This window comes from Plecotus auritus (assembly GCF_963455305.1).
Source record: "Plecotus auritus genome assembly, chromosome: 4".
NCBI lineage: Eukaryota > Metazoa > Chordata > Mammalia > Chiroptera > Vespertilionidae > Plecotus > Plecotus auritus.
In genome coordinates, this window is record NC_137775.1 from 30,795,241 (window position 1) to 30,820,140 (window position 24,900).

General features: G+C 38.8%; 1 protein-coding gene across 2 annotated transcripts in view; it reads left to right on the forward strand.

The window, feature by feature from the left end:
- The window catches only part of AIG1 (androgen induced 1), a 208,852-nt gene that overhangs the window by 178,158 nt on the left and 5,794 nt on the right, over positions 1-24,900 (forward strand). For both annotated transcript variants that reach the window (XM_080664495.1, XM_080664496.1), the window contains one exon: positions 21,624-21,787. In XM_080664495.1, coding sequence (XP_080520621.1) covers positions 21,624-21,787 — 164 coding nt within the window. The remainder of the gene's footprint in view (positions 1-21,623; positions 21,788-24,900) is intronic.

Below are 24,900 nucleotides of genomic sequence, written 5' to 3' on the forward strand. Positions count from 1 at the left end.
CAGTTTTCAAAATTGATCCCTCTCCGCATCACTTAATGGTTCCTCCCACTCTACCCAAACCTCAGTGTTGGAACTTTATGGAGCTCAGCTCTAGGTCGTCTTCCTTTTTTAAAAAAATTTTTTAATTTTATTATGGTAAGAATACTTAACTTGAGATCTATCCTCTTAACCTAGGTCCTCTTCTTTTACTACCTACTGTCCCTAGGTTAACCCATTCACTCTGCATTTGCAACCACCACCATCCCAGATCTATAGAGCTCAGAGCTCTCTCACAATATCTACTCACAAGACTCACACACTTAGCAACTGCAAAACAAATTTATGCAGCACCTGCTTTCCCAATCACACCCTGAAATTGTATCCCTTAGCATTGCCAACCACCTAACTGTTCATGCCAGAAATCGATGAGACATCCTCTTCCCATCTCTCTTACACCTACAGTCTTTCCTCATTTCTGGCTTTTATACCTTCAAAGTACTTTAGAATTCTTATACTTTGCTCCCTCTCTATTGCCAACACCATGGTTTGAGCTCCAGTTATCTCTCTTCTGAAACACTGACTAGAACTGGCATTCCCCCACAACCACCCCTATTCACAGGACCTTGGGTGACTTTTTTAAAAACACATGTGATCATGCCATCCCCTTGCTCAGAGAGTATGGATGACTTTCCATTGCTTCTAGGGATAAAGTCCAATATTCCTTTACCTGGATTACGAGACCCTGCATTACCTGAGCCTTCCAGCCTCTCTAGCTCCAGCCACAGTGACCTTCTCTCTGATTGTCAAGAGCGATACATTCCTTCCAATTCAAAGCTTTCGTCTTCTCCACCACTCACCTCTCCCTCTCCCCAAGTCATGTCTCCCACAATTAGTAATCCAAATCTTACTCATCCTTCAGGTCTCAGTTTATGTATCTCTTTTGCAAGGAGACTTTCCTTTCCCTGATTCTTGAGACTTGGCTCAGTCTCTCTGTGGTACACTACTATAATCCCCATTCATTTCCATGTAGGGAGTTAAAAAATAAAGACAGTTGTTTTTATGTGGTTATTTGGTTGATTTTTTCAAAGTCTGATACCCAAATTCCCTCCCCTCACTATCTAGAGCAAGATAATGGTAAGCAATTGAAATAATCTTAAAGAAAATAAAGAGAGCTTCCTTGTCTACAGTTTTATAAGGGTTAATATAAGTACATTTTCTTTAGACATCACCTCAATCAAAATGTCAGAGAAAATATTCTTAAAATAGAATGCTTAATTGTGACAGTATGTGAGTTTAAAATGCAAGCAGATAAAGTAGGGGGAACATTTTTTCAATTATATATATACCACTATGTTCCATTTAGCTCAATGGTTAGCCATATAAAGTGTTTACAATACTTCTAGCATCAATTTCTCTAATATTGAATTTCAACTTTTTTGTCTTTTCTCCCACCTGCCTGATTCATTTAAGTTGCCCACTGAACCTGATAGATTTGTTAGAGGAATCTCACAGATTCGTTCCTTGTCAAAGTGACATCCTATATGGGAGATGATCCAATTCAGGCAATAAAAACATTTCAAGTAGAGGAAAATCCATTTACTAGCCAAATTATAGCCTCCTCATTTTCCTGAGTGAGCCTTCAAGTTGTCTCTGAGAGTATGCAAGCACTTAAAGGCTCAGAGCATATTCTCTGGTAGACATGGGAGGGATTGTGAGAACATCTTTAAGGTGACCCGAGTCCTGCCCAGTCTCACCTTCAGCAGGTGATTTCCACAGCCTACACTAACTGGGTGGAAAGAGTTCCTTTCCCAGCGGCCAGCAGTACTGGGATCCTAAAAGGCACAAAATAAAAGCTGATTGAAAATAAATAATTTAAATGAGGAAATATCTGCACCAGATTTGATTCCCCAAGAGTCAAAAGAAATTTACAGCCAAAAAGATCTTTTGTTTGAGATAACTTGGAAATGGGAAGAGAAATGTGGTCTAAAATACTACACGTATTAAACTTTGACTTTATACATTTAAGCAGACCCATTTCCCTAATAAGCTTCAAAGTAAGAGAAGGAGCTAGCTTGGTTATTATTAATAATAGCATTTTGATTCTCCCATAATCTGAAAGATCTGGGTTCATGTTGACTCAGGATAAAGTTCATTAACTCTTTCAAGTAAGTGTTATTTGAGTCCCTACCATGTGTCAGGCATTGTGCTAGGTGCAAGAGGTAAAAGATGTATAAAGCTTCAGCTCTGCCCTAAGTCTATTGAAGGATAAGAGAAATAAAAAAGCAATAATCACAGAGTTGATCAGGGTTATTAATAACAGGAGAAATAACAGGATTCTGAGAGCCCAAACGAGCATTCCCTAACTCAGACTTAGAGGGCCATGAAAGGCTTCCCAGAGGAAGTGGCATGGAAGCTGGCCCTTGAAGTGTGAATAAGATTAGCTATATAGAGGCTGTATCAGAATGTTGCAGGCAGAGAAAAAAGATGGCCTCGAGGCAAGAGAGAAAATCACAGGCAGTCCAAGAAGTTTCGTGCACCTAGAGCCATTGGTATTTTGCCCTCCTCCAATCACTACAATTTAAATTCTGCTGCTCTCCCCATCATAGTTGCTTGTATTTTACCTCTCCACAACTTCATACTTTTAACCAATTTTCTGTTTGTTTGTGTGGTTGATTGGTTGGTTTGGTTGGTTGGTTGGTTGGTCAATTTGCCCATTTTCTATGATACCTAGCTCTCCCCAGTTGCTCCTTCTCAGCCTCCTTGACAGGTGCTATTCATCTACTCATTTCCTAATATGTAAATCTTCATAGCAAACTTTCTTACACTGTCTCCCACCCACTTTCCACTTCTTGGCCAGATAGTTTGTTTTAAAATGCAAATCTGGTCATGTTAATCCTCCTACTTAAAACTCTTCAATAGCATGGTCATTTTTTCCAATTTGAGGTTTGTTTTTTCTTTTTTGGTAGACTTTTATTTTTCCTTATACAATGACGTATCTTTAGACTGTGATATTCTCACATGACAGTAGAAAAACAAGATGTGTAAGTCATCCTTAAAAGCTGAGAATTACGTCTAAAAATCTTACATAAATTAAAACAATGCATAAATTTACAGGTACAAATAAAATCATTTTGTGACTATAGTGAGTAACTTAGTCCCATGATATCTTGCTGGAAAACATTGGATAAGAAAGACAATGCAGTCTGAAGGCTAATGCTGTTTTCTAGCTCTGCAAGAAACTATAAGAAAGGAGTGACAGTTCATTCATAAATTCATGCCAGCCTCTGGAGAAATTCAGGAATTGTCATTAGTACTCTATTCAGATCTGATCAGGCCCTGGAAGAGTGAACAGCTCACAAGAAATTGTCATTCAACCAAGGAGCCATCACATTAGACCAGTGGTCGCCACAGTTTGCCACTCTTGACTAATGAGTTAGCCAACCACTGGGATAGGGGCTTAATCACAACGAACAACATCAACCTGTAATTATTGAAATTGAGAGTCTAGGTCAGTGGTCGGCAAACTCATTAGTCAACAGAGCAGCAAACCGCGGCTCACGAGCCGCATGTGGCTCTCGAGCCGCAGTTTGCCGACCACTGCATTAGACCAAGTCCCTTCCGTAAGAACAATACCTTTAGTCTCCCTTTGTCACACAAAATGCCCAACTAAATATATTAAACTTTAAGTCAAAAGTATGTACAGAATTTTATAAAATGTGTTATAAAAAATAGTTAGCTTCATTACAATGTGAAATAGTGCTATTTGCCTGCCTATCAGACAAGATGTCTTTTTTAAAAGGTGTATTCCAAGTGGATGATTCTAACATAAGATGTCTACTGCTGCCAGGGTAAACTTGTACATGTGAACTAATTTGTACAGAAAGTGCAGTGTATCTGCCAGCGGTCCATTTGTAAGTATTGGCAGCAGTCAACAGACACTATCCTCTTACTAATCCACATTGGCTGTCAAGAGAGTAGCTAGACACCATATTTGTATTCAAAGCAGTGATCATCTTAATTTTTACCATGGTTGTTTCCAAGACTGTAACATCTTGTTCTAAAGTCAGTAAAACCAGGATACTTGATAATACCATGAGACCAGATGGTGCCTATAGGTCCTTTCCAATATAAGCATCACATCTTATGGTTGAACTGGAAGCATCCTCAAGAATGCCACAATTCCATGCCTAAGAAAGATGGCTAGAAAGAGCTTCTCGATCTAAGATCCTTTCAGAGAGCCTCACCAGACATTAGGACTTCAGTTCTCCAGGGAGCATAGCTCCTGATTGACATTTGTGATAGAGTGGCAGCATTTCTCCTTAACATCATGTACAATTTCCTTCTCGGCTATGATAGTGAAGCTTTGACATCTATTTTCTCACAACCTTTAGCAATATTTTCCAAGTCCTAGCTAGCTGATTCCACAAATAAGATAACATTCAGCAGGTGTAACCCTCATAGATGTGTAGGTGATACCATAACCCAAGCCTCTTTACCCAGCTGTACATGACCAGAGGCACACAGGGACAGTGTGGCCAGAATAGCAGTATGTGTAACTGGGCCACTGAAGGTGTCAATCAGGACCTGTAACAAGTGGTTTCGAGGAGCTTCCCTGATTTCCCAGTCTAGTGTAGGTCTGTGCTACATGGTCGTAATTTCATGGCACACAAAACCCATGCTTCTTCCCCAGAACTTCACACAAACTTCTTATAGTTCCATGAACCTACCTTTATCTTTCTTACACTGTTCTTTCTGTGTGGACCATTTTCTTCCAGGCCTCATACCACTCGAAGTCTTATCTTGAGTCTCAGATCAGCTATTAATTCCTCCAGGAAACCATTCCTGACACTCTGGGTTGGTGTTAGGTGCCCCATCAAGTACTCCCATGCCTCCCCCAGTCACCTCATCACAGCACTTACACCACTGCTCAGAAATCTCACCCTGCACCTCCACTGGGCTATAAGCATGTGGGCATGAACTACTATGACGTTCTCCATATTATTCCCAGTGCCTGGTGTATTACTGGTGCTCAGTAAACTTGGAAGGAAGGCAGAAAGGATGGAAGGAAGGAAACTATGAATCCATGAGGTCAAAGTTGCTAAGAACTAGGGCAACCATGAATCCATGGGGTCAAAGCTGCTAAGAACTAGTAATTTGAATTTCATCCCAGCATAATTATGGTTGTGATTTCTCAGAGATTATTTTTACAACTTTAAAAATAAGTGAGAACTGGAGTGATTAATTTTTGTCAAAACCTATTTGTTTGTATTCCTGAATAAACTCTCCATCAAAGTTAAAAATCTTTCAGACATATTAGCTTATTAATTCTCCCATTTTCTTTCTTTGTTCACATTTGGTGCTTCATTCTTGAATGAAGGCTTCTAGAACAAAACTGGAAAATGGCAAGAGGCTATTCACTTGGGTGGAAACAGGTAGAGAAAAATAGAATACTAGCCAGGATTTCAAAAGTAACCTAGCATTAGACATAGTTTCTTAATGACATTGGAGAGAGTGAAAGTGCTTTTTCAAAAGAAAGAAAACCACTAGTGATATGCACCCCCATTACTATTAATTTTATTAACTAAATTTTTATTTCTTTTTGTTAACTCTATTAAAATTTTGGCTATGCACACTCCCCAAAATTATTAAATCATGGAAAATCAGGATTTTAATAACATATTGAGTTAGTAGGGATATCACCTGAACTTGACCAAATAAATTCTTCTTTAGAATATCTAGCTATATAAAATACAGCTACATTTAAAACATTGCATGCTCTAAATCTTTGGATGAATTTTCTTTGAGGAAAGCACTGTGTAGAGGAAGAAAAATCTGACACATACAAATTAAGTGAGTTTGATCTATTGAAATGTAGCAGGCAATGATCCAGATTTTTAGTTTGCTTTTAATAGTTTCTTTCCAAGTGTATGCATCTTTAAACTATGTGGCTTGTTTTTGTAAAAGACAAATAATGGGAGATGGCCTTAAATTGACTCTTGCTTTGCAATCCAAAATATAACTTAATGCAAGTTCCCCTGTGCTTATCTAACAATGAGGTTGGACAAGAATAATGCTGCCTTGGATTGCAATGTTCAAGGCATTCATTAAGTTAATAATGAGTGCTCTTGCACAGAAGCTGTATGCCTAATGTTGATCAGCCCTTTGTTGTATGGGGTTTGCTTGCATTCAAGTAGCAAGAAGCTCAACACAAAGGCCATCAGGTAGTTTCCATGGTAGCAGTTCTTCCTTTGTTATTCCTATTTGTAACATAGACAGTATCCAAATACTCACTGTGTCATTGCTTAATGAAAAGAAATTGAATATTGGTAATGCCAGTATAGTCAGGAAGCTAGTCTTTGGGTACGACACTAAGGGAGGGCATGCTGTCTACTCAGGTTTTCTTTCAAGCAGCTTTCTACCTAGTGAGACCAGTGTCCCTTTGATCTTATCACATTATGTCCAATTAATGACCTTCAGTAGTCTCATATAATTGCTCCAGGGACAAATGGAACTAAATGATGAATAGAATGATTTCAGCAGTGCTGAATCTTACAAAAGACAGGCTTGTGATCATGTACTAGTAAGAGTATAGTATAAAACTATGGAAGGAAAAAAAATCTACTTTTCAAGACATGAGGATAACATTGAGGAATGAAAATAGCTTTGGATTTTTGTTGTGTTCGTGTATGTGTTCATTTTTCCTAGTGATTCAACACCTGGATTTGCTCATTGTCTTTCTTGTCCAAAATAAATACATTCTGGTAAGTGTCACTTCCCCTTGGTTGTGAGTTGATTATTTGAGCTTTATTATGTGGCCTGCCCTGTTCTAACAGAGATCACCAGAGAAGTCAACGGTGCTTAGTCATTCAAATAAAGAGAACAATTTATTTACCAAGGCTTAGCATCTGTTCTTCTGTTCAGTCCTGCCAAAAGCATTGTTTCTGTCACTTAGAAGAGAGTAAAAACTGTAACTCTTAATTTAATTTACTTTTCTCTTTCCCCCAGGCTAGGAGATCTGAAAATATTTATGAACTGGTAGGATTTTAGTGCTTCAGGTTTAGCTGCTTCAATTTATAAATTTTCCCAGGGCATTGTATGACTTGCCTTTGTAGTCTTCATTACATATCTGCATGCATGGAGGTATGTCAAATTCCCACCAAATATTACACATATTTTTAAATACTTTAAGAAGAAAACTTATATGAGGTTGAGAACATAAATTAATAAAGAATTGGATATGAATTGGGACAGTGAGGCAGAAATGAACAGGAACCAGGATTAAGATGGAAGACATTTAAAGTTTGAAGCTGTTGGAAGATAAGGGGAATGTGAGCTTTCCCAATGGACAGACAAGAATGGGATCAGGGCAAGGATAGAAACTCAAGGTTAGCAGGACTAGAAAGTCAAGGCGGGGGACTTGCTCCTCGAGTATAGGGGACACAGTGGAGAACTGTGAGTGGGAAGGAGTGAGGCAGAGCTCCAGGATCCAGCCTGATAGAATCCTGCTCCGCTTCCAGAAACGGAATAGTGAGCCAGACACTCTTCTGGAAGAAGGAAGGCCTTCAGTTGTTTCTGGAGTGTGCAAAGCACCACTGCTTTCCCATTTTTAAAATTAGCAAAAACCAACATTTTTGCTTCTGTTTAATGGATATAAAATTTAAAATATTACCCTGCATTTTGAATGTAGTCACCAGGATTGAGGTAGAAATACTCTCTACTTTTTGTTCTAAACCATCTTCTTTCTGGACTTACCTTTATTCACTGATTTATTTGTACTGCAAATATATACAGTAATTACTCCGTATTGGCTGTGCTAGCTGATAGAGACTCAAAGATGAATGAGAGCAATGATGAAAAGCCAAGAAAAACCTTTGTGTTTCTGGCATGGAGAGTATCAAAGTAACCATTTTGAAATACACCCAGAGCATTCTCAACAATAGAGGGCTTCTTTAAAGGGGAAAACACTTTACCAGAGCCTTATAGACCCAAAGGAAGGGCAATGACCCAACCCTAGCCCCCTCTAGCTTTCCTTTCTCACAAACCAGGAACACAGGCCCACTAAAAGACTCAGATTTAACCAAATTATTATAGGGCACATCCCCATCCCACTTACCACCACATCAACAGGGCTCCAACATAAAAGTGGATTACAACGGAAAGAGTTACAAGATGCAAACTCTATTTAACAAGGGGTTCTTAGGGAAACCCAAAGACAAAGGGGAGAGAAAAACAAGGAAACTAAAGGAACTAGAAGCTTCTAGCACCTGTGGCTATAGCAAACATTAAACACAGCCACGTGTAAGGCAGAGTAACACACTAAAGTTCTGTTTCTCTCAGTTTCTAATTCCAGAGATATCAGGCCTGACTTTCAATAACAACAACAAAATTACAAAGCATGATAATTGTCTCTTTATACTTTTTATGTCTATAAAGAGTATAAAGAGACAAGTATCAGAACCAGATATAGCACAGATTTTGAAATTATTAGATAAGAAATTTAAAATAACTAGAATTAATATGTTAAAGGCTCTTGTGGTAAAAGTAGACAACATGTAAAAACAGGAATATTATAATCAGAAAGTTAGACACTCTAAAAACAAATAAAAAAGAAAGGCTACAAATCAAAACACTAACAGAAATAAAGAATGCCTTTGATGGGGTCACCAGTAGACTGGACACAGCCAAGGACCGAATCAGTGAGCTTAACAATGTTTAATAGAAACTTCTCAGACTGAACAGCAAGAGGGGAAAAAAATGAAAAAGATGGAACAGAATATCCAAGAACTGTGGAGCAAGATTAAAAGGTGTGACATACACAAAATTGGAACACTAGAGGAGAAGAGAAAACAGAACAGAAGAAATACTTGAAGTAATAATGGCCAAGAATTTTCCAAAATTGATGACACCAAACCACAGCTCCAGAGTCAGAAGTTCAGAGAATATCAAGCAGGATAAGTGCCAAAAAATGTACAAATGTCATATTCAAGCTGTAGAATACTGAAGACAATATCTTGAAAGAAGCCGGGAGCAGGGGGGCATGGGGGGGTGGAGGTGATGGCAGGGGAACACTATTTACTTATAGAAGATATTTGAAAGTGGATTGAGATTTATTGTAAATTTGTATTGCAACTCTAGGGAAACACTATAAAAGTTTTTAAAAAGAAGTATAATTGATATTTTTAAAAGAGAAGAGAAAATGAGAAGCATGAAAATAATTAAAACCAGAGAAAATAAAAAAGAGGGGAAAGAAAAAAACAAGTGCAATAAATAAAAAATACAAACAGGGTAGTAATCAATCTACTTTGTCAATAATCACTTTAAATGTGAATTATCTAAATATAATAATTAAAAGGCAAAGATTATCATGGTACATTTAAAAAACAATACCCAAATACGTGTTGCCTTCAAGAATATCACTTTAAATATTAAGACATAGATAGGCTAAGAGTAAAGGGATGGAGAAAGATATAACATGCTAACACTAATAAAAATAAAGCTGGTATAGCTAGATTTATTTCAAACAATGCGCATTTCAGAACAAATAAAATCATGGCAAATTGGATAGTTTCTCTTTAAGATTGGGAACAAGGCAAAGAAGTCCCCTCTCACCACTCCTATTTAATATTGTATAGGAACTCCGAGTTAGTGCAATCAGGCAAGCAAAGATAGTAAAAGGTATATGTAAATTAAGAGGAAAGAATAAAACTGTATTTGTTCACAGCTGAAATGTAGACAACCCCAGAGAATTTACAAAAGCACTCCTAGAATTAGTCACTGTATACAAGGTTAATATGCAAAAACCAATTGCTTTTCTATATATTAGCAATAAACAAATTGTATTTGTAATTAGAAAAAATACCATTTTTAATAGTATCAAAAAATGAAATACTTAGATATAAATCTAACAAAATATGTACAAGGTCTACATGCAAAAACTATAAAACTAATGAAAGAAATAATATGTAAGTAAGTGAACAGACAATCTATGTTCATGGACAGAAAGACCCAATATTGTTAAGATGTCACTTCTTACCAGCTTGATCTATGAATTTCATACAAGACTAATCAAAATCTCAGCAAATTATTTTGTGGATATTGGCAAACTGATTCTAAAACATGCTGAAAAGCAAAAGACCCAGAATAGCCAACTCAATATTGAAGAAGAAGAGAAAATTGGAGAACTGACACTACCTGACTTCAAGACTTACTATAAAGTGCCAGTAATCAAGACACTGTAGTCTTGGCAAAAGAATAAATACAACCATCAATGGAACAGAACAGAGAGCCCAGAAATAGATTCACATAAATGTAATCAACTGATATTTAACTAAGGAGGAAAGCTAATAAAATGAAGAAAGGGTCTCTTTTCAACAAATTATGCTAGAACAATTAGAAATCTATATGAAAAAAAAAACTGAATCTAGACACAAAATTTACACCTTTCACAAAAAGTAACTCAAAATACATCATAAACTTAAATGTAAAACTCAGTACTACAAACTTCCAGAAGAAAACACATGAAATTTGGGTTTGGCGGAGATTTTAGATAAAACACAAAAAGCATAAGTACAAAAATACTGAAAACTAACTTGGGCCCCAAAATATCATCTAAATGCATTTGGTAGATAAAATATAGGGAAAAAAGAGGGGAGAGATTATAACATCTTTCATATTAGAAAATCTTAAGATAATATCTAAAAATGATGAATCAAGAAATAGCAATATATGGTGCTAGCCCATTTGGCTCAGTGGATAGAGCATCAGCCTGTGGACCCAAAGGACCTGGGTTCAATTCCAGTCAAGTGTACATACCTCAGCTGCAGGCTCCTCCTTGGCCCGGGCCCTGGTTGGGCACATGCAGGAGGCAACCAATCAATGTGTTTCTTTCACATCTATGTTTCTCTCTCTTTCCCTCTCTCTTCCACTCTGTCTAAAAAGCAATGGGAAAAATTGTCTCCGGTGAGGAAGGAAGGAAGGAAGGAAGGAAGGAAGGAAGGAAGGAAGGAAGGAAGGAAGGAAGGAAGGAAGGAAGGAAGAAGGGAGGGAGGGAGGGAGGGAGGGATATATGGCTACTTTTAAGAAATATGGGTGTAAAAGCGAGAAGAAACAGCTGAAATTGTTGAAGGTGGCTTCCCCTAGAGAGCAGGACAAGGCATGGGAAAGAGAGCAAGAGCTGCAGTTGGATGGGACATAAATTTCTGGGGGTTTTTTATGAGATTTCTAGAACTTTTAGATGGTTTGATTCTGATAAAAATTAAAATGACATTTAAAAACAAACATGGAAAAAAAAGTAATTGACTCGACGATTCCTCAACCAGTCAAGGCATATTAGTAGTGTGTCAGCTAATGTCTGTATCACTGTTAGACTGGGAACCCTGTCACAAAGGTAGAGACCACATCTACTTCATATACTGCTACATTCATGGGTTTGCCATATTCTAGGCACTGATATACTTTTGTTGAATTAAAAAATAAAAGAAACATTTATCAGTTGTGGAAGCAGCACACAGAAGACAGTAGTGACAAATAATACAGAGACGCTGAGCACTGCCACAAAGCAGGAGCTAAAGAAATGTCTGGGAAGTTTGCTATTTATTAAAGACGGTTGGCAATTAGAGAGAGAAAGATCAGTAGTCCAAGGAGGTCACAGGATCAAGGAAGATGTCATCATGGCAGGGATAACCGGAACATTGTTTGTAATCCTAAAAATAAGAGTCTGCTAGAAGAAAGAAAAGCACAAAATGTGCTAAAGAAACACTACAGATCATTTCTGAAAAATATGGAAATTATGATTTCTGTTGCAGGATTTAGGATGTTCCTCCCCCCACACCCTCCTTCCAAAACTAGAAGAATGAACGCATGGGTTTCTCACCACCAAAGCCAGCCCTGATAATTGCTTGGGCCATTAGTCCCTCGCTGACTACACTCCCCACTCCCCTCCAGAAAGAACACATGTTCCCTACAATGTTCAATGTGTCAACTTGATGTTTGGCACCTATATGCTTTGAGAAGGTCCAAATGATTAAAGTTAAGCAAGACCAGTATGAATTTTATTAAGAAAAATTCGAACTGAATCTTCTCCAGGGAAACATCACCATAAGACCAGGTAGGCTGTAGAAAGTGGGACTCAAAGGAAACAAATCATTTAAAATCAGTTTAGGCATGTGCCAGGACATGTGTTGGAGGAAAATATTCTGAAGCAAATTATTGGCCTGCCTGTGTGGATAAATTACTCTGATATTTATGATTGAGAATCAGGAAGAAAACACATTCCCTCATTACCTCACTACAGGAATTCAGTCTGGGAGGCACGCACAATTTCCCTCTTTCCCCGGGGATGGGTGGAGAGACTTGTAACCTTGAAAACATCTTCATGTGAGAAGTACAGAAAACTATTATATATTTCCGCACTAGGAACAGCGGTGGAAAGGTGTTTTGTTTTGTTTGCGTTGTGTTTTTGTTTTTATCTAACCTAAATTGACGGTGCTAAGAACTTTACATTAATGGATGAATACATCTTTAAGATAGGCAGTTCATACTCCTTTATGAAAGGGGAAACTGAGGTTCAAGAAGTTAAATAATGTCCAAGGTGACCCACTACTAAGTGGACGAACTGGAAGTTGATCCAAAGTATAGATGACACAGCTACATAGACATAATTTGTGGGGCCCAGTGCAAAATAAAAATGTGGAGCTTCTTGTTAAAAAATTATTAAGAATTGCAAGACGGTGACAGCAGAGCATTAAACTAAGTGTGGGGCCATTCTGAGCACTGGGCCACAAGTGACTGCCTGGAATGCACACCCATAAAGCCCCCCCTGATGTATAGATATATCCCAGGCTCTGTAAATTTGGATCAGCTTCAATGAGAAAATTAGAAAGACTTTGATCAATCTTAAATTATGATTATGCCTTAAAAGGTTGCCTTGAGGAATACAGTAAGTGAAGGATCATATAATTCTATCTGTAAAACTTCTAATTCAATCTGTAATTGAGCTAGAGGATATTTCCACACTGCTTCCTATGGGACCCCTCCATTTGTATTTGCCTGTGAGTTGATGCGTTAATTCTCTAGCACTATCACACACATCACCAAGAGGAGTTTTCTGAGTGCTGTTTCCAGAGCCCTGTTTCCACCTCGGCAGACATCCTTTATCATATTTCCCGGGACCTACAGTCTTTTCAGTGGAAACCTTGGCAGCCACTCTGCACCATAATCTCCTCAAGGGCACGCCTCTGCATCCCCACTGTTGCTTGCCCCATCTGGCACAAAGTAGGGGCTCAAGAAATGTCTGTTGAATAAATGAATGAGTACATGAGTTCCAGAAAGCTCCAACAGAATGCTAGGTTTTCGAAAGTGTAACAGAAACCAGTCGTCATGCAATTAGTACTCAGAAAATGGTCCAAGGGGCCTATAGAATGGCCCTAAAATGAGAGGATTAGATCTAAAGAGAGGGCCAGCTCTAAAATTAGCATTTGAGCCAAAAGTCAAATGCTCTTGAAAAGTCCTTCAGAAGCATCCGGTTGGAGGTGCCATGGAAGGCACACGGAGACCCACTGGATGAGAAGCTGATGCACATTCTTTATCTCACTCTACCCTAGGCACACGCTCATTGCCTGCCAAGGAACGTAGTAAATTCCAGTAGGCTAAATGCATAAATGATGTGATTATTTCATAAGAGGTAAGTCAGTGCCTTCTCTGAAGGAAGTGTTTATTACTTTACCCCAGCAGCCCTGCAGTGGTTTTCCTCTCCTCTGAGGAAATTTTAAAATCTGATCCCTGAATTTTACAGGAGGCTCAGTCTTGTATTAAAACTTCACCAAAACTGACTTATCTTGCATCTTGCAACATTTCTGTATTTCACACATTTTCCGTAATGAGCATGAATTACTTTTAGAGTCAGTGGGGGGAAAAAGAGAAATTTACGTAGAGATTTTATACTTAGGTTATTTTTGGTTCTGAGCACATTAAAAGCCATCCGGAGCCCTGTTCCTATCCATCATATCCTAGTCTTCAGAGCATTAGAGGAGCCTGGCATGCAAGCTAAGAGTTGTGCTGCTGGAGTACATATCCCTGCTTCTCCACCTACTGAACTTCCTTGGGCTTCAGTGTCCTCATCTATAAGATGGCTCTACTCTAATACCTTCCCCAAAGCGTAGCTCATAAAATATTTGCAACAGTGCCTGTCACTAAGAATTCAGTATCACTAACTGTTAGCTGTTATCGCATTGAATCTGTTCTTTGTGTCTTCTATTAAGCCTAGCTGCCAAATAGCCTTGCTCCTTACCAAAATGTGATAATAAAATCAATTTTAAAATCTTCTTTAAAATAAATGAATCTGTCTGGTCAGCGTGGCTCAGTGGTTGAGCCTTGACCTATGAACCAAGAGGTCACGGTTCAAATCCCGATCAGGGCACATGCCTGGGTTGTGGGCTTCATCCCCGGTGGGCGTGCAGGAGGCAGCCAATCAATGATTCTCTCTCATCATTTATATTTCTATCTCCCTCTCCCTCTCCTTTCCTCTCTGAAATCAATAAATATATATATTTTTTAAAAATAAAATAATCTTGGAGAAACCAAGATGGCACCATAGGTAAACACCTAAACTGCTGCTTTGCACAACAATTTCAAAACTATAACTAAAAGAGAAAATGGACATCATCCAGAACCACAGGAAGGCTGGCTGAGTGGAAATCCTACAACTAGAAGGAAAGAGAAAAGCACATTGAGACTCAGAGGAGCTGCAGGAGGCAGAGGTACTGAGGCGCGCGGAGAGGGCGGGCAACTGAGTACGCGGCTGGCTTTCTCAAGTGGGAGGGAGACAAAAGCTCCTGACTGCACTGAACTCCAGTTCTGGGCGAGACTCTGGGGACCCAGACTTGTTTGGGGAGAAACTGGACTGTCTGGCAGCGTGTGGAACTCGAGGGAGGCTTTCTCTCAGAGGTGCTTGCAATGATTACCATGGGACACTGAGACACAGGGGCCTATTAGAGCAGGGCTGAGGGGAAACCAATGCTATCTGCTCAGCCCTGAGACTCTGCCCATCCAAGCTGAGCACAGAGGCTTTTGCAAATCTTGTCTCATTAGGGTGTCTCCAGCACAGAAGCTCTCCCAGCATAGACACAGCTGATCCTCACAGCCAATTGGCCTGGAGGTCAATTCCTCCCAGTGATACCAACAATAATCAAGGCTTAACTGCAACAAGACTGTGAACACAGCCCACAAAGGGGTGCACCAAGAGTGTCCACCTCAGGTAACTGGGGAGGCTGAGCCACTGGGCCCTAGAGGACACCTAGCTCGAAAAGCCACTCTATCAACCCAAGGAAGCAGCCAAAATGCGGAGTCAAAGAAACAGGTCACAAATGAAAGAAATGGAGGAAAGCAAATGACTGGATATAGCGTTCAAAACCACGGTTATAAGGTCTTTCAAGAATTTTCTAGAAAAGGCCGATAAATTTAGTGAGACCCTGGAGGATATGAAAAAGGACCAACTAGAAATTAAGCATACACTGACTGAAATAAAAAATATTATACAGAGATCTAACAGCAGACTAGAGGATCGCAAGAATCAAGTCAAAGAGTTGAAATACAAAGAAGCAAAAAACACTCAACCAGAAAAGCAAAAAGAAAAAAGAATCCAAAAATATGAAGATAGTGTAAGGAGTCTCTGGGACAACTTCAAGCATACCAACATCCGAATTATGGCCAGAAGAAAAGAAGAGAGCAAGATACTGAAAACTTATTTGAAGAAATAATGACCAAAAACTTCCCCCACCTGGTGAAAGAAATAGACTTACAAGTCCAGGAAGCACACAGAACCCCAAACAAAAGAAATCCAAAGAGGACTACACCAAGACACATCATAATTAAAATGCCAAAAGCAAAAGACAAAGAGAGAATCTTAAAAGCAGCAAGAGAAAAACAGTTAGTTACCTACAAGGGAGCACCCATACGACTGTCAGCTGATTTCTCAACAGAAACTATGCAGGCCAGATGGGAGTGGCCAGAAATTTCCAAAGTGATGAATAGCAAGAACCTACAACCAAAATTACTCTACCCAGAAAAGCTATCATTCAGAATTGAAGGTCAGATAAAGAGCTTCACAGATAAGAAAAAGCTAAAGGAGTTCATCACCACCACACCAGTATTATATGAAATGCTGAAAGGTATTCTTTCAGAAGAGGAAGAAGAAAAAGGTAAAGATAAAAATTATGAACAACAAATACATAGCTATCAACAAGTGAATCTAAAAATCAAGTGAATGAAAAATCTGATGAACAGAATAAACTGGTGAATATAATAGAATCAGGGGCATAGAAAGGGAGTGGACTGACAATTCTTGGGGGGAAAGGGGTGTGGGAAGAGACTGGACAAAAATCATACACCTATGGATGAGGACAGTGGAGGGGTGGGTCAGGGCAGAGGGTGGGGTGGGAACCGGATGAAGGGGAGCCATGGGGGGAAAAAGAGGAACAATTGTAATAATCTGAACAATAAATATTTATTAAATTTTTTAAAAAATAAAATTAATTAATTAATTAATTAAATGATTAAATAATCTTGAGAACTGACAGGTCTTCAGTAGTAAAATAGGTATGTGTGTCTATCCAGAATATATAAGGGTGACAGAGCCAGGAAAGGGAGGGATGCTATGTCTCCTTCACTACAGCTCGTTGAGGGCTCCAGTAACCTCCATAACTTGTGAACTGTGTGATGGGATGACATTTGGCCATATGGTATAAAGAGCTACCAAGTTTGACCATGTTAATTTGTCTTTACTTAACTATTTATCATTTATATCCATTCAGCATCCAAAGTAGATTTGTATGATACATATAACACTTGAAATCAGAAAAATATCTTTGTAGATGCAAAGTTTGTTTTCTAATTATTCTCAGTTCTCCATGTTACAGTGTTAATAAATGTGGTCTACTCTACCCTTGAACCACTTGTTCATTGGCATCAAGACACCACATTTTTCTGTCTTCCTTCCATGTCACTAGCCCACATTTTTTTGTTTCCTTTTAAGGCTCACCTTCCTCAAACTATCCCTTAAATCTTGATATTTTTTAGGGCTCCCTCATGGACTCACTTTGTTCATACCTTATATTCTACCTGGATGATTTCAATCTGTTTTGGTGGCTTCAACCACCATCTTTTTGCCAACACACCCAATATATATTGCCACATTAGTCCTTTCTCTACAGTTCAAACCCAGGTAACTGCCTTCAGTATATCTCCACTTGGATATCTTACAGATACCTCAAACTCTACATGTCCAAACTGAACTCGTCATCCCCTCAAACCAGCTGCCTTACAGCATTCCCTGTCTCAGGAAATGGCAGCATTCCCCCACCCACTTAATCAAGCTAGGAATCTATGATTAATCCTTAACTCATCTCAGTTCCCTAACTGCCTAAGTCCAATCAGTCACTAAGTTCTAATTCTATTTCCAAAACCACTGCCTTTCAAATTTATTTTACTGTGAATAAAAAATATATAACTTCTTTTGCAACATGGCCCAGCCAGCATGCATGTGCATGTGTGTGTACACATACATACACACAAGTGAAACAGAAATCTCACAAAACCATTTTTATCGTCATTATATTCAAGTCCTTCTGATATTTTCTATTACTTTCTTCTATTCTTATTTTTCTTACTATTCTTACTTTTCTTATATTCTTACTTTTTTTTAAGTGCTAGTAACCTGTGGGTTACTGGCCAATGTTTAACAACCAGCTTTTCTGGAAGTGAGGGAAGGAGAACCCAAGCACAGCATTTGACAGCCCTTGGTGTAAGAACTCCCACTGTGGTTGAATTTAAGCTGCCAACCAACCAGCTTGCAACCATCCTTCCTAAAGATCCAGTAACCCACTCTCCTGACCATGTGATCTGTCTCACATTTATTCAGTACTCCTCAAAGACTTCCTGATGTCCATATCAGGATAGAGTCTACATTTCTTACCATGTTTTAAAAAGTCACCCACAGTGTAATGTCTGCCTGCTCCTCATGCCCTTTCTCCCTTGACCTCAACAAAATGTTTTCTTGAATATCTGGGAGCTCTCCCTTCTTTTCAGGTCTTTTGACATGCAATTCCCTTTGGCTAGAAAGTTCTTGTCTCCCATCTTTGTTCAATTAACTCTTACTCCTCCTATCACAGCTTAAACGCAACTTGATTCATTTATTCTTTCTCCTACTATGTGACAGGCATTGTGATAAGTATTGAAAATATAGTAAGATATTTAGATACTATAAAGGGGGATAAATATTATTCAAGTAAATATGTCATTCAAATTTAAGTACTAATAAAAAGAATAGCTTTAATATAAAAGAGATTTTTTATGGTTCTGAAAAAGTTTATAAAATCTGATCTAATATAATAGGTCAGAGAAAATTTTCTAACTGATGACTGTTTCATTATAATAGTTGAACTAAGATATAAAGGAGAACTATAATTTAATGAGTCTAAGAGTAAGGTAACTAACAGCATAGACAGAAAAAAATGGAGCAAATGAAAAGCCACATGGCAGGAAGGAACATGGCAAAATCAAGGAAGCAAATGAAAGCCAGTGTAACAAAAGCAAGGAATGATATGGGGGGATGAATCAGGCAGAAGCCATTCTATGAATGGCACTCTAGACTTGTTAAAAATGTGGGTCTTTAACAAAAAAGCAATGGGAGGCCATTGACATGTTTGAGGCAGGGACTTGATGTGTTCAGATTTCTGGCTTTAAAACTCTGGCAGATGTGGGGATAAATGGGAAGGAGACAAAAGTAGATATGAAGACAGAAACTATGACAGTACTCTAGACAGAGATGGATGATTGTAATACAAGGTACGATACTGGTGATGGAGATGGTAAGCAATAAACTTACTGGAGAGATGTGTGAGATAACCTTGACAAGACAAAGTTATGGATTGAAAATGTGTGATGAAAGAGAGGGAAATAACAAAGATGACTCCTGGGTTTGAGATGCAAAACTGAATGGAGGTAATACCATTCAGAGGGATAAAGAATAAGGAACAACAGAGGAGGACCAGGTTTGAGGGAAACAAGCATGACATTGGCTGCAGATATATCAAGACAGGGGTATCTTTATGATGTGCAAAATGAGATGTAATGATGACTGTTGGATAAACTGTTCTGGAACAGAGTAGGGATCTGGATGGGGACATAAATTTTTGAAATATCTGTGAACAGGTAGTAGACATGAAGCAGTGCCATGAAAAAGCTCATTAACTGAGAATACATACTATAAGAAGGTTTTAAAACCAAAGCTTAAGGAAATTCAGCATTTAATGGTTTGGTAGTAAAGGGTGAACTTACAAAAAGATCCAAGGAGAACAATGCCAAAGGTAGGAAGAAAACTGGGAGAACCTGATGACAGAGAGCCAGTGTGTGTGTTTTTTTGTTTGTTTGTTTGTTTTTTATTGTTGTTAATCCTCACCCAAGGATATTTTTCCAATGGTTTTTAGGAACAGTAGAAGAAAGAGGGAAAGACAAAAAAAAATCGATGTGAGAGAAACACATTAATTGGTTGCCTCCTGCACTGGCCCCAACCAGGGCCCGGGCTGGGGAGGAGCCTGCAACCAAGGTACATGCCCTTGACTGGAATTGAACCTGAGACACTTTGGTCCGCAGGCTGACACTCTATCCATCCACTGAGCCAACCGGGCTAGGGTGCCAGTGTGTTTTAGTGGAGTACCAAGAACTGTTGTGAGTGGAGAATTAGTGCAAGGTGTAGATATGGAGTCAATGAGTGTGGACTCACTGGGGAAGCTTGTTTTTTAAGAGAAAGAGAGATAGAGAGCAGTATTTGTGAAGTTGATGGAAAAAAATTTGATGTGCTTTACTGAAAGGCATTTGAGCATATTTATCAGTTATGAAAGAAAATTAATTTGAAAGGAAGTTGAATACATAAGAGAAAGAAACACTGATGGTAAGTGTAAGTTCCCCCCCAAAGCAGGAAATTATCTCTGAGCATCCATGACATCCATGACACTTAAACTTTTCTTAATTCTGACTACACTAGTTATTTCCTTTTTAATATCTGTGTTCCTCATTAGACGGTACTGCATGAGGACAAAAATCACCTTTGTCTCATTTACTTCTGTATCCCTAGTGTGTATCACAGCACTCAGATAGGAGGCATTAATAAATGTCAATTTTTTAAAATATATTTTATTGATTTTTTACAGAGAGGAAGGGAGAGAGATAGAGGAGTTAGAAACATCGATGAGTGAGAAACATCGATCAGCTGCCTCCTGCACACCTCCTACTGGGGATATGCCTGCAACCAAGGTACATGCCCTTGACTGGAATCGAACCTGGGACCCTTCAGTCCCCAGGCCCACGCTCTATCCACTGAGCCAAACCATTCAGGGCAAATGTCAATTTTAATTGCTCATTAAAGTGAATGACACTGGAGCTACATTTAGTAAAATAGACCATCCTAGAAGTCTTGTGTTACTATAACATGTGCATATGTATGTATGTGCACATGCACACACACAAACACGCACAATGGTTATCATTTTGGGGGGCTAAAATTAAAATTGGTATCATTATATTAAGCATAAGCTATTTGGGCATCAAGACAAAAGGGCCTTAGATTGAGATAGAAATTGAAAGTCAACCAAGAACCAAGAAGTCTCCAGAAATAGATAAGCAAGTCCATGAGTCATTTTTGTGCAGAAAAATTGAGCCTTGATTATATCAAGGAAACAAATGGTGAAAGCACATCCTGTTGGGACACGCAGATGCATCATTCACACCAATCCAGGTGAAACCCCACATAACAGGACTTCTGCATCTGAGATGGCTTGATGACCTATTAAGTCAAGAAAACTTTTTAAAAAGAAAACCTTCATCATTCCTAGCCGGTTTGGCTCAGTGGATAGAGTGTCGGCCTGCGGACTGAAGGGTCCCAGGTTTGATTCCAGTCAAGGGCATCTACCTGGGTTGTGGGCTCGATCCCCAGTAGGGGGAGTGCAGGAGGCAGCCGGTCAATGATTCTCTCTCATCATTGATGTTTCTCTCTCTCCCTCTCCCTTTCTCTCTGAAATCAATAAAAAAAATATTTTTTAAAAAAAAAATAGACGGATATAATTATGTAAAGAAGAGATTAAGAAGATTGTATAACAGTATTTAGACAAACAACAGTTTCAAATCCCTGAGTAGAACCCTTCAAGAGTCAGAAAAGACAAGGAAGAACTGAGGAACTGCCAGATTGGAGGAGAGTAAGGAGTCGTGACCACCAAATGCAGCAGATAAAGGACATTAATGGGAAAACAGAAATTCCAAATAAAATCTGTCAGTAGTATTGTGTACCAAGATTCACTGCTTCTGTTTTACCATGGTTATACAAGATGTTACAGGCAGGGAAGTTGAGCAAAGGGCATACTAGAGCTCTCTATACCATATTTGCTACTCTTCAGTGAGTTTAAAATTAGTTCAGAGTGAAAAAAATAAAAGAAAACGAATTACAACAATGTTTCCAGTAGTTCCCAGGTCTCAGAAGCAAAGCTGTGACGCATTGCTTTGGAATAGGGGGAGGGGTCCTGTTGGTAAAATCAGCAACTTTGAAATCTGACATGAGAATAAGTCCTGTCTTTGTCTCCATTGCAATTCCATTGCAGGGTGTGTTGGGTGCATCATGTAACCGGGATGTGGGCGTACCCCTTCCTGGAACACATTGGCCCGGGAGCCAGAATCATCTTCTTCGGGTCTACAACCATCTTTTTAAACTTTCTGTACCTGCTGGGAGAAGCCCTGAACAGCTATATCTGGGATACACAGAGAAGTAAGTATTGTTTAGGGGAGCATAAAACAAGAGAATTTCGGTCTTAAAAAGTGTGTGCAGAGACCGAAGGAAAGTTTTTCTGTAGCACGGGATCACTTAGGAAGAGTTACTTTTTTGTAATAACAATGTTAATTTAAGAGCTCCTGGCAGTTACCTGAAAGGTTCATTACTCACTTAATCTTATTAGCTAGTAAAATATCTAAATCTAAGAGAAAATAACCACGTCCATAAATTTTATAGTGAGAAATGTAGTGTTAACAGGAAAAAATTTAGGGAGTTCACTCTGATTAATAAGTACTGCCTTAGCTAAAGGACCCCCAACAAAATAGACAAATCATTAAATGTAACCAGTCTCGATGGAAGCCACCCAGATCTGCACTTTTTACATCATCCTTTCCACGGGTGCAGTAGCCTCAGAGACATCTCACCACCATTCTGCTAGACATCGAGGCAGCACGGAAGGCCCAGGCCACGTGATTCACCAGTGACTGTCATGTTCGAGGGCAAAGTAGTCTGGGCACTAAAGGGTAATACTTCATTGCTGCAACAAGTTTTTTAACCTACGCTTTGATTTGTCTTTTGTTTCTGTTTATAGCAGAGCCTCCATCTTGGCAAGGCACATAATCTTACCCAAGCCGTGCAAAACCTGTCCAAAGTGTATGTGAGATAACATAAGAATGGGAAAGTGAAAAAAGCAGGAGCACAGATATGTAGTGACTTGAGCCCTCATGGTAATCCATCCAAAGACAAGAAGACTTGGGGATTTTAGAGAGCTCTGGGCATCTCCTCTGAACTAATCACAACATTCTAGGCCTCACCAGAAATTGATCTATGTTCCGCAGACATTAAGTACCCTACTTTGTGCCAGACACTATGCCAGGAACGTGACCTAATTAGACAAATAAAACACTCATTGCATAGTTGCTGAATTGGACTGCTTTTGTGTGTGGATCTTCTAAGATGGTATGTGTCAAAGTGTTAGCCAATGTTAAATGGCACAGAGGAACTTGAGGGTTTCTTTTCTCAGCAGCTGGCTTGATTTTAATAAGTGGTCTATTAGAAAAAGTATCAAAATATTTTATTCAGTTCAGGCCACAGCTTGAGGGACCAGAAATTAATCTTTTCATAATTTTCCTTTCTGTTCAATGGGAATAGTAATCTTTCTCTACTAATTAATTTATAAAAGTATTTAGCTAACTTTCAAAATGTATTAAAAATAAAATGTAGCCTGGCCGGTGTGGCTCTGTGATTGAGTGTCAATTTATGAACCAGGAGGTCATGGTTCGATTCCCGGTCAGGGCACATGCCCAGGTTGTGGGCTCGATCCCCTGTAAGGGTCGTGCAGGAGGCAACCGATCAAAGATTCTTTCTCATCATTGATGTTCGTTCCTATCTCTCTCTCTCCATCTCCCTTCTCTGAAATCAATAAAAATATATTTTTTAAAAAATAAAATAGCATTGCCACCATGTGCTCACCATCTAGATATCATTGCTGACATGTACACATAAGGAACTGTTTGACATTGAAACGGGGACTCAGAACTGTTGGACATTGAAATTGGGACTCAAACATTTTTTGTTATTATATGTTTATTTCTAGTCTGCAGAGGCAAGATTTTTTAAAGGAAAGAAATGGGGGGAAAAATAGATACAGAGGCAAAGAAGCATTGAACAGACTGTCAAACTACAGCGGGAAGGCAGGGGAGGTTTTGGGGGGGGGGGCTGTAAGAGATCAACTGAAGGACTTGTACGCATGCATATAAGCATAACCAATGGATACAAGACACTGGGGGTGGGGGGGGTAGGGGCAGGTAAAGGCATGTACTGGGGGGTAGGGGAGGCCGGGGGGAGGTCAATGGGGAAAAAAAGGGGGACATATGTACTACTATTTGTAATACTTCAAACAATAAAAAATAAATAAATAAAAATAAAATAATAAAATGTAAACATTCTTAAGTTTTTGTGAGAAAGGCCATAATTCAATTTAAGCTAATACTGTATGTCCAATATATGGTATATGATGGGCTTGATTCTATTGGTCATTTGCCATTGTTTACCACTTCTAAGAGAATATGGCCTGAAAAGCAAGAGAGAAAAAAATCCAATCTAGATTAATATAATACTACATTTTAGCAGCTTTGAGTGAGAAGTTAAAAATGAATAGTGAAACTAGGGGTCTGTTGAATCACCTGTTCAATTTAATTTGTGCCATTCTCTTCAGCAACTTGAGTTAAAGATGACTAACATTTTGTAACTCATGTCAAGCATAGGGATTAATTTTATCTGCATGGGACCATCTAGATAATTCCATGGGGACAGATGTTTTATGCCAAGTGGCCATCTTTTTCATATCCGAGAGGGATCACAAACTGATGGCCTCCTCCAAAACTTACCTGCCAAAAAGCTTTTTTAGGCCTACATAGTGGGACTTTTGTTTGGAACCAACATTTCAAAATTGGAAGATTTCACATAAAGGCCAAATTTTTTATCTTCTCAAATATATTAAGATCAGGCAACACTGAGCCCACTGTTGTCTTCTGGCAACAATGGTTTGGACTTGAGTATCAGTTGCCTCCTTTAGATGGCTGTCTAATTTTCCCTAATCCTCACCTGGCCACTTTGCTGTCCCATTAGCTGTCTGCTTTGGTAGGTAGATGAATCTGAAACTGCCAGTTAAAAGAAGTGTGTCCTATGTGTGTTTGTGTGCATATTGTTAGGATGAACTGAATTCAATCCAGTACAGTATTACTATCCTGAGTACATTTACTTACACCCCAAACAAAATTGCCCCAAGAAGTAGGAATTCCACATTTCAGCTCCCTTCCTTTTATCCATAATGAATTTTAATGGCTCACTTAGTTACACTATGTTGTCCTCAACTATGAGATAAAATCACATTATTATAGAATCTTAAAACTAAAAAGAAGATTAGAAAATCATCTAAGACACCCCTTACCTTTTATAAAAAGTCAACTGAGGCCCAGAAATCTTAAGTAACCCACCAAAAAAGGTGGGTGCAGAGCCACCTCCTTCTGATGGATGTTCAATCCAGTGTTATTTCTAGTGAACCAAAAGAATGTCACCATTGGAAAATCAGACACATGAGAGTTCAG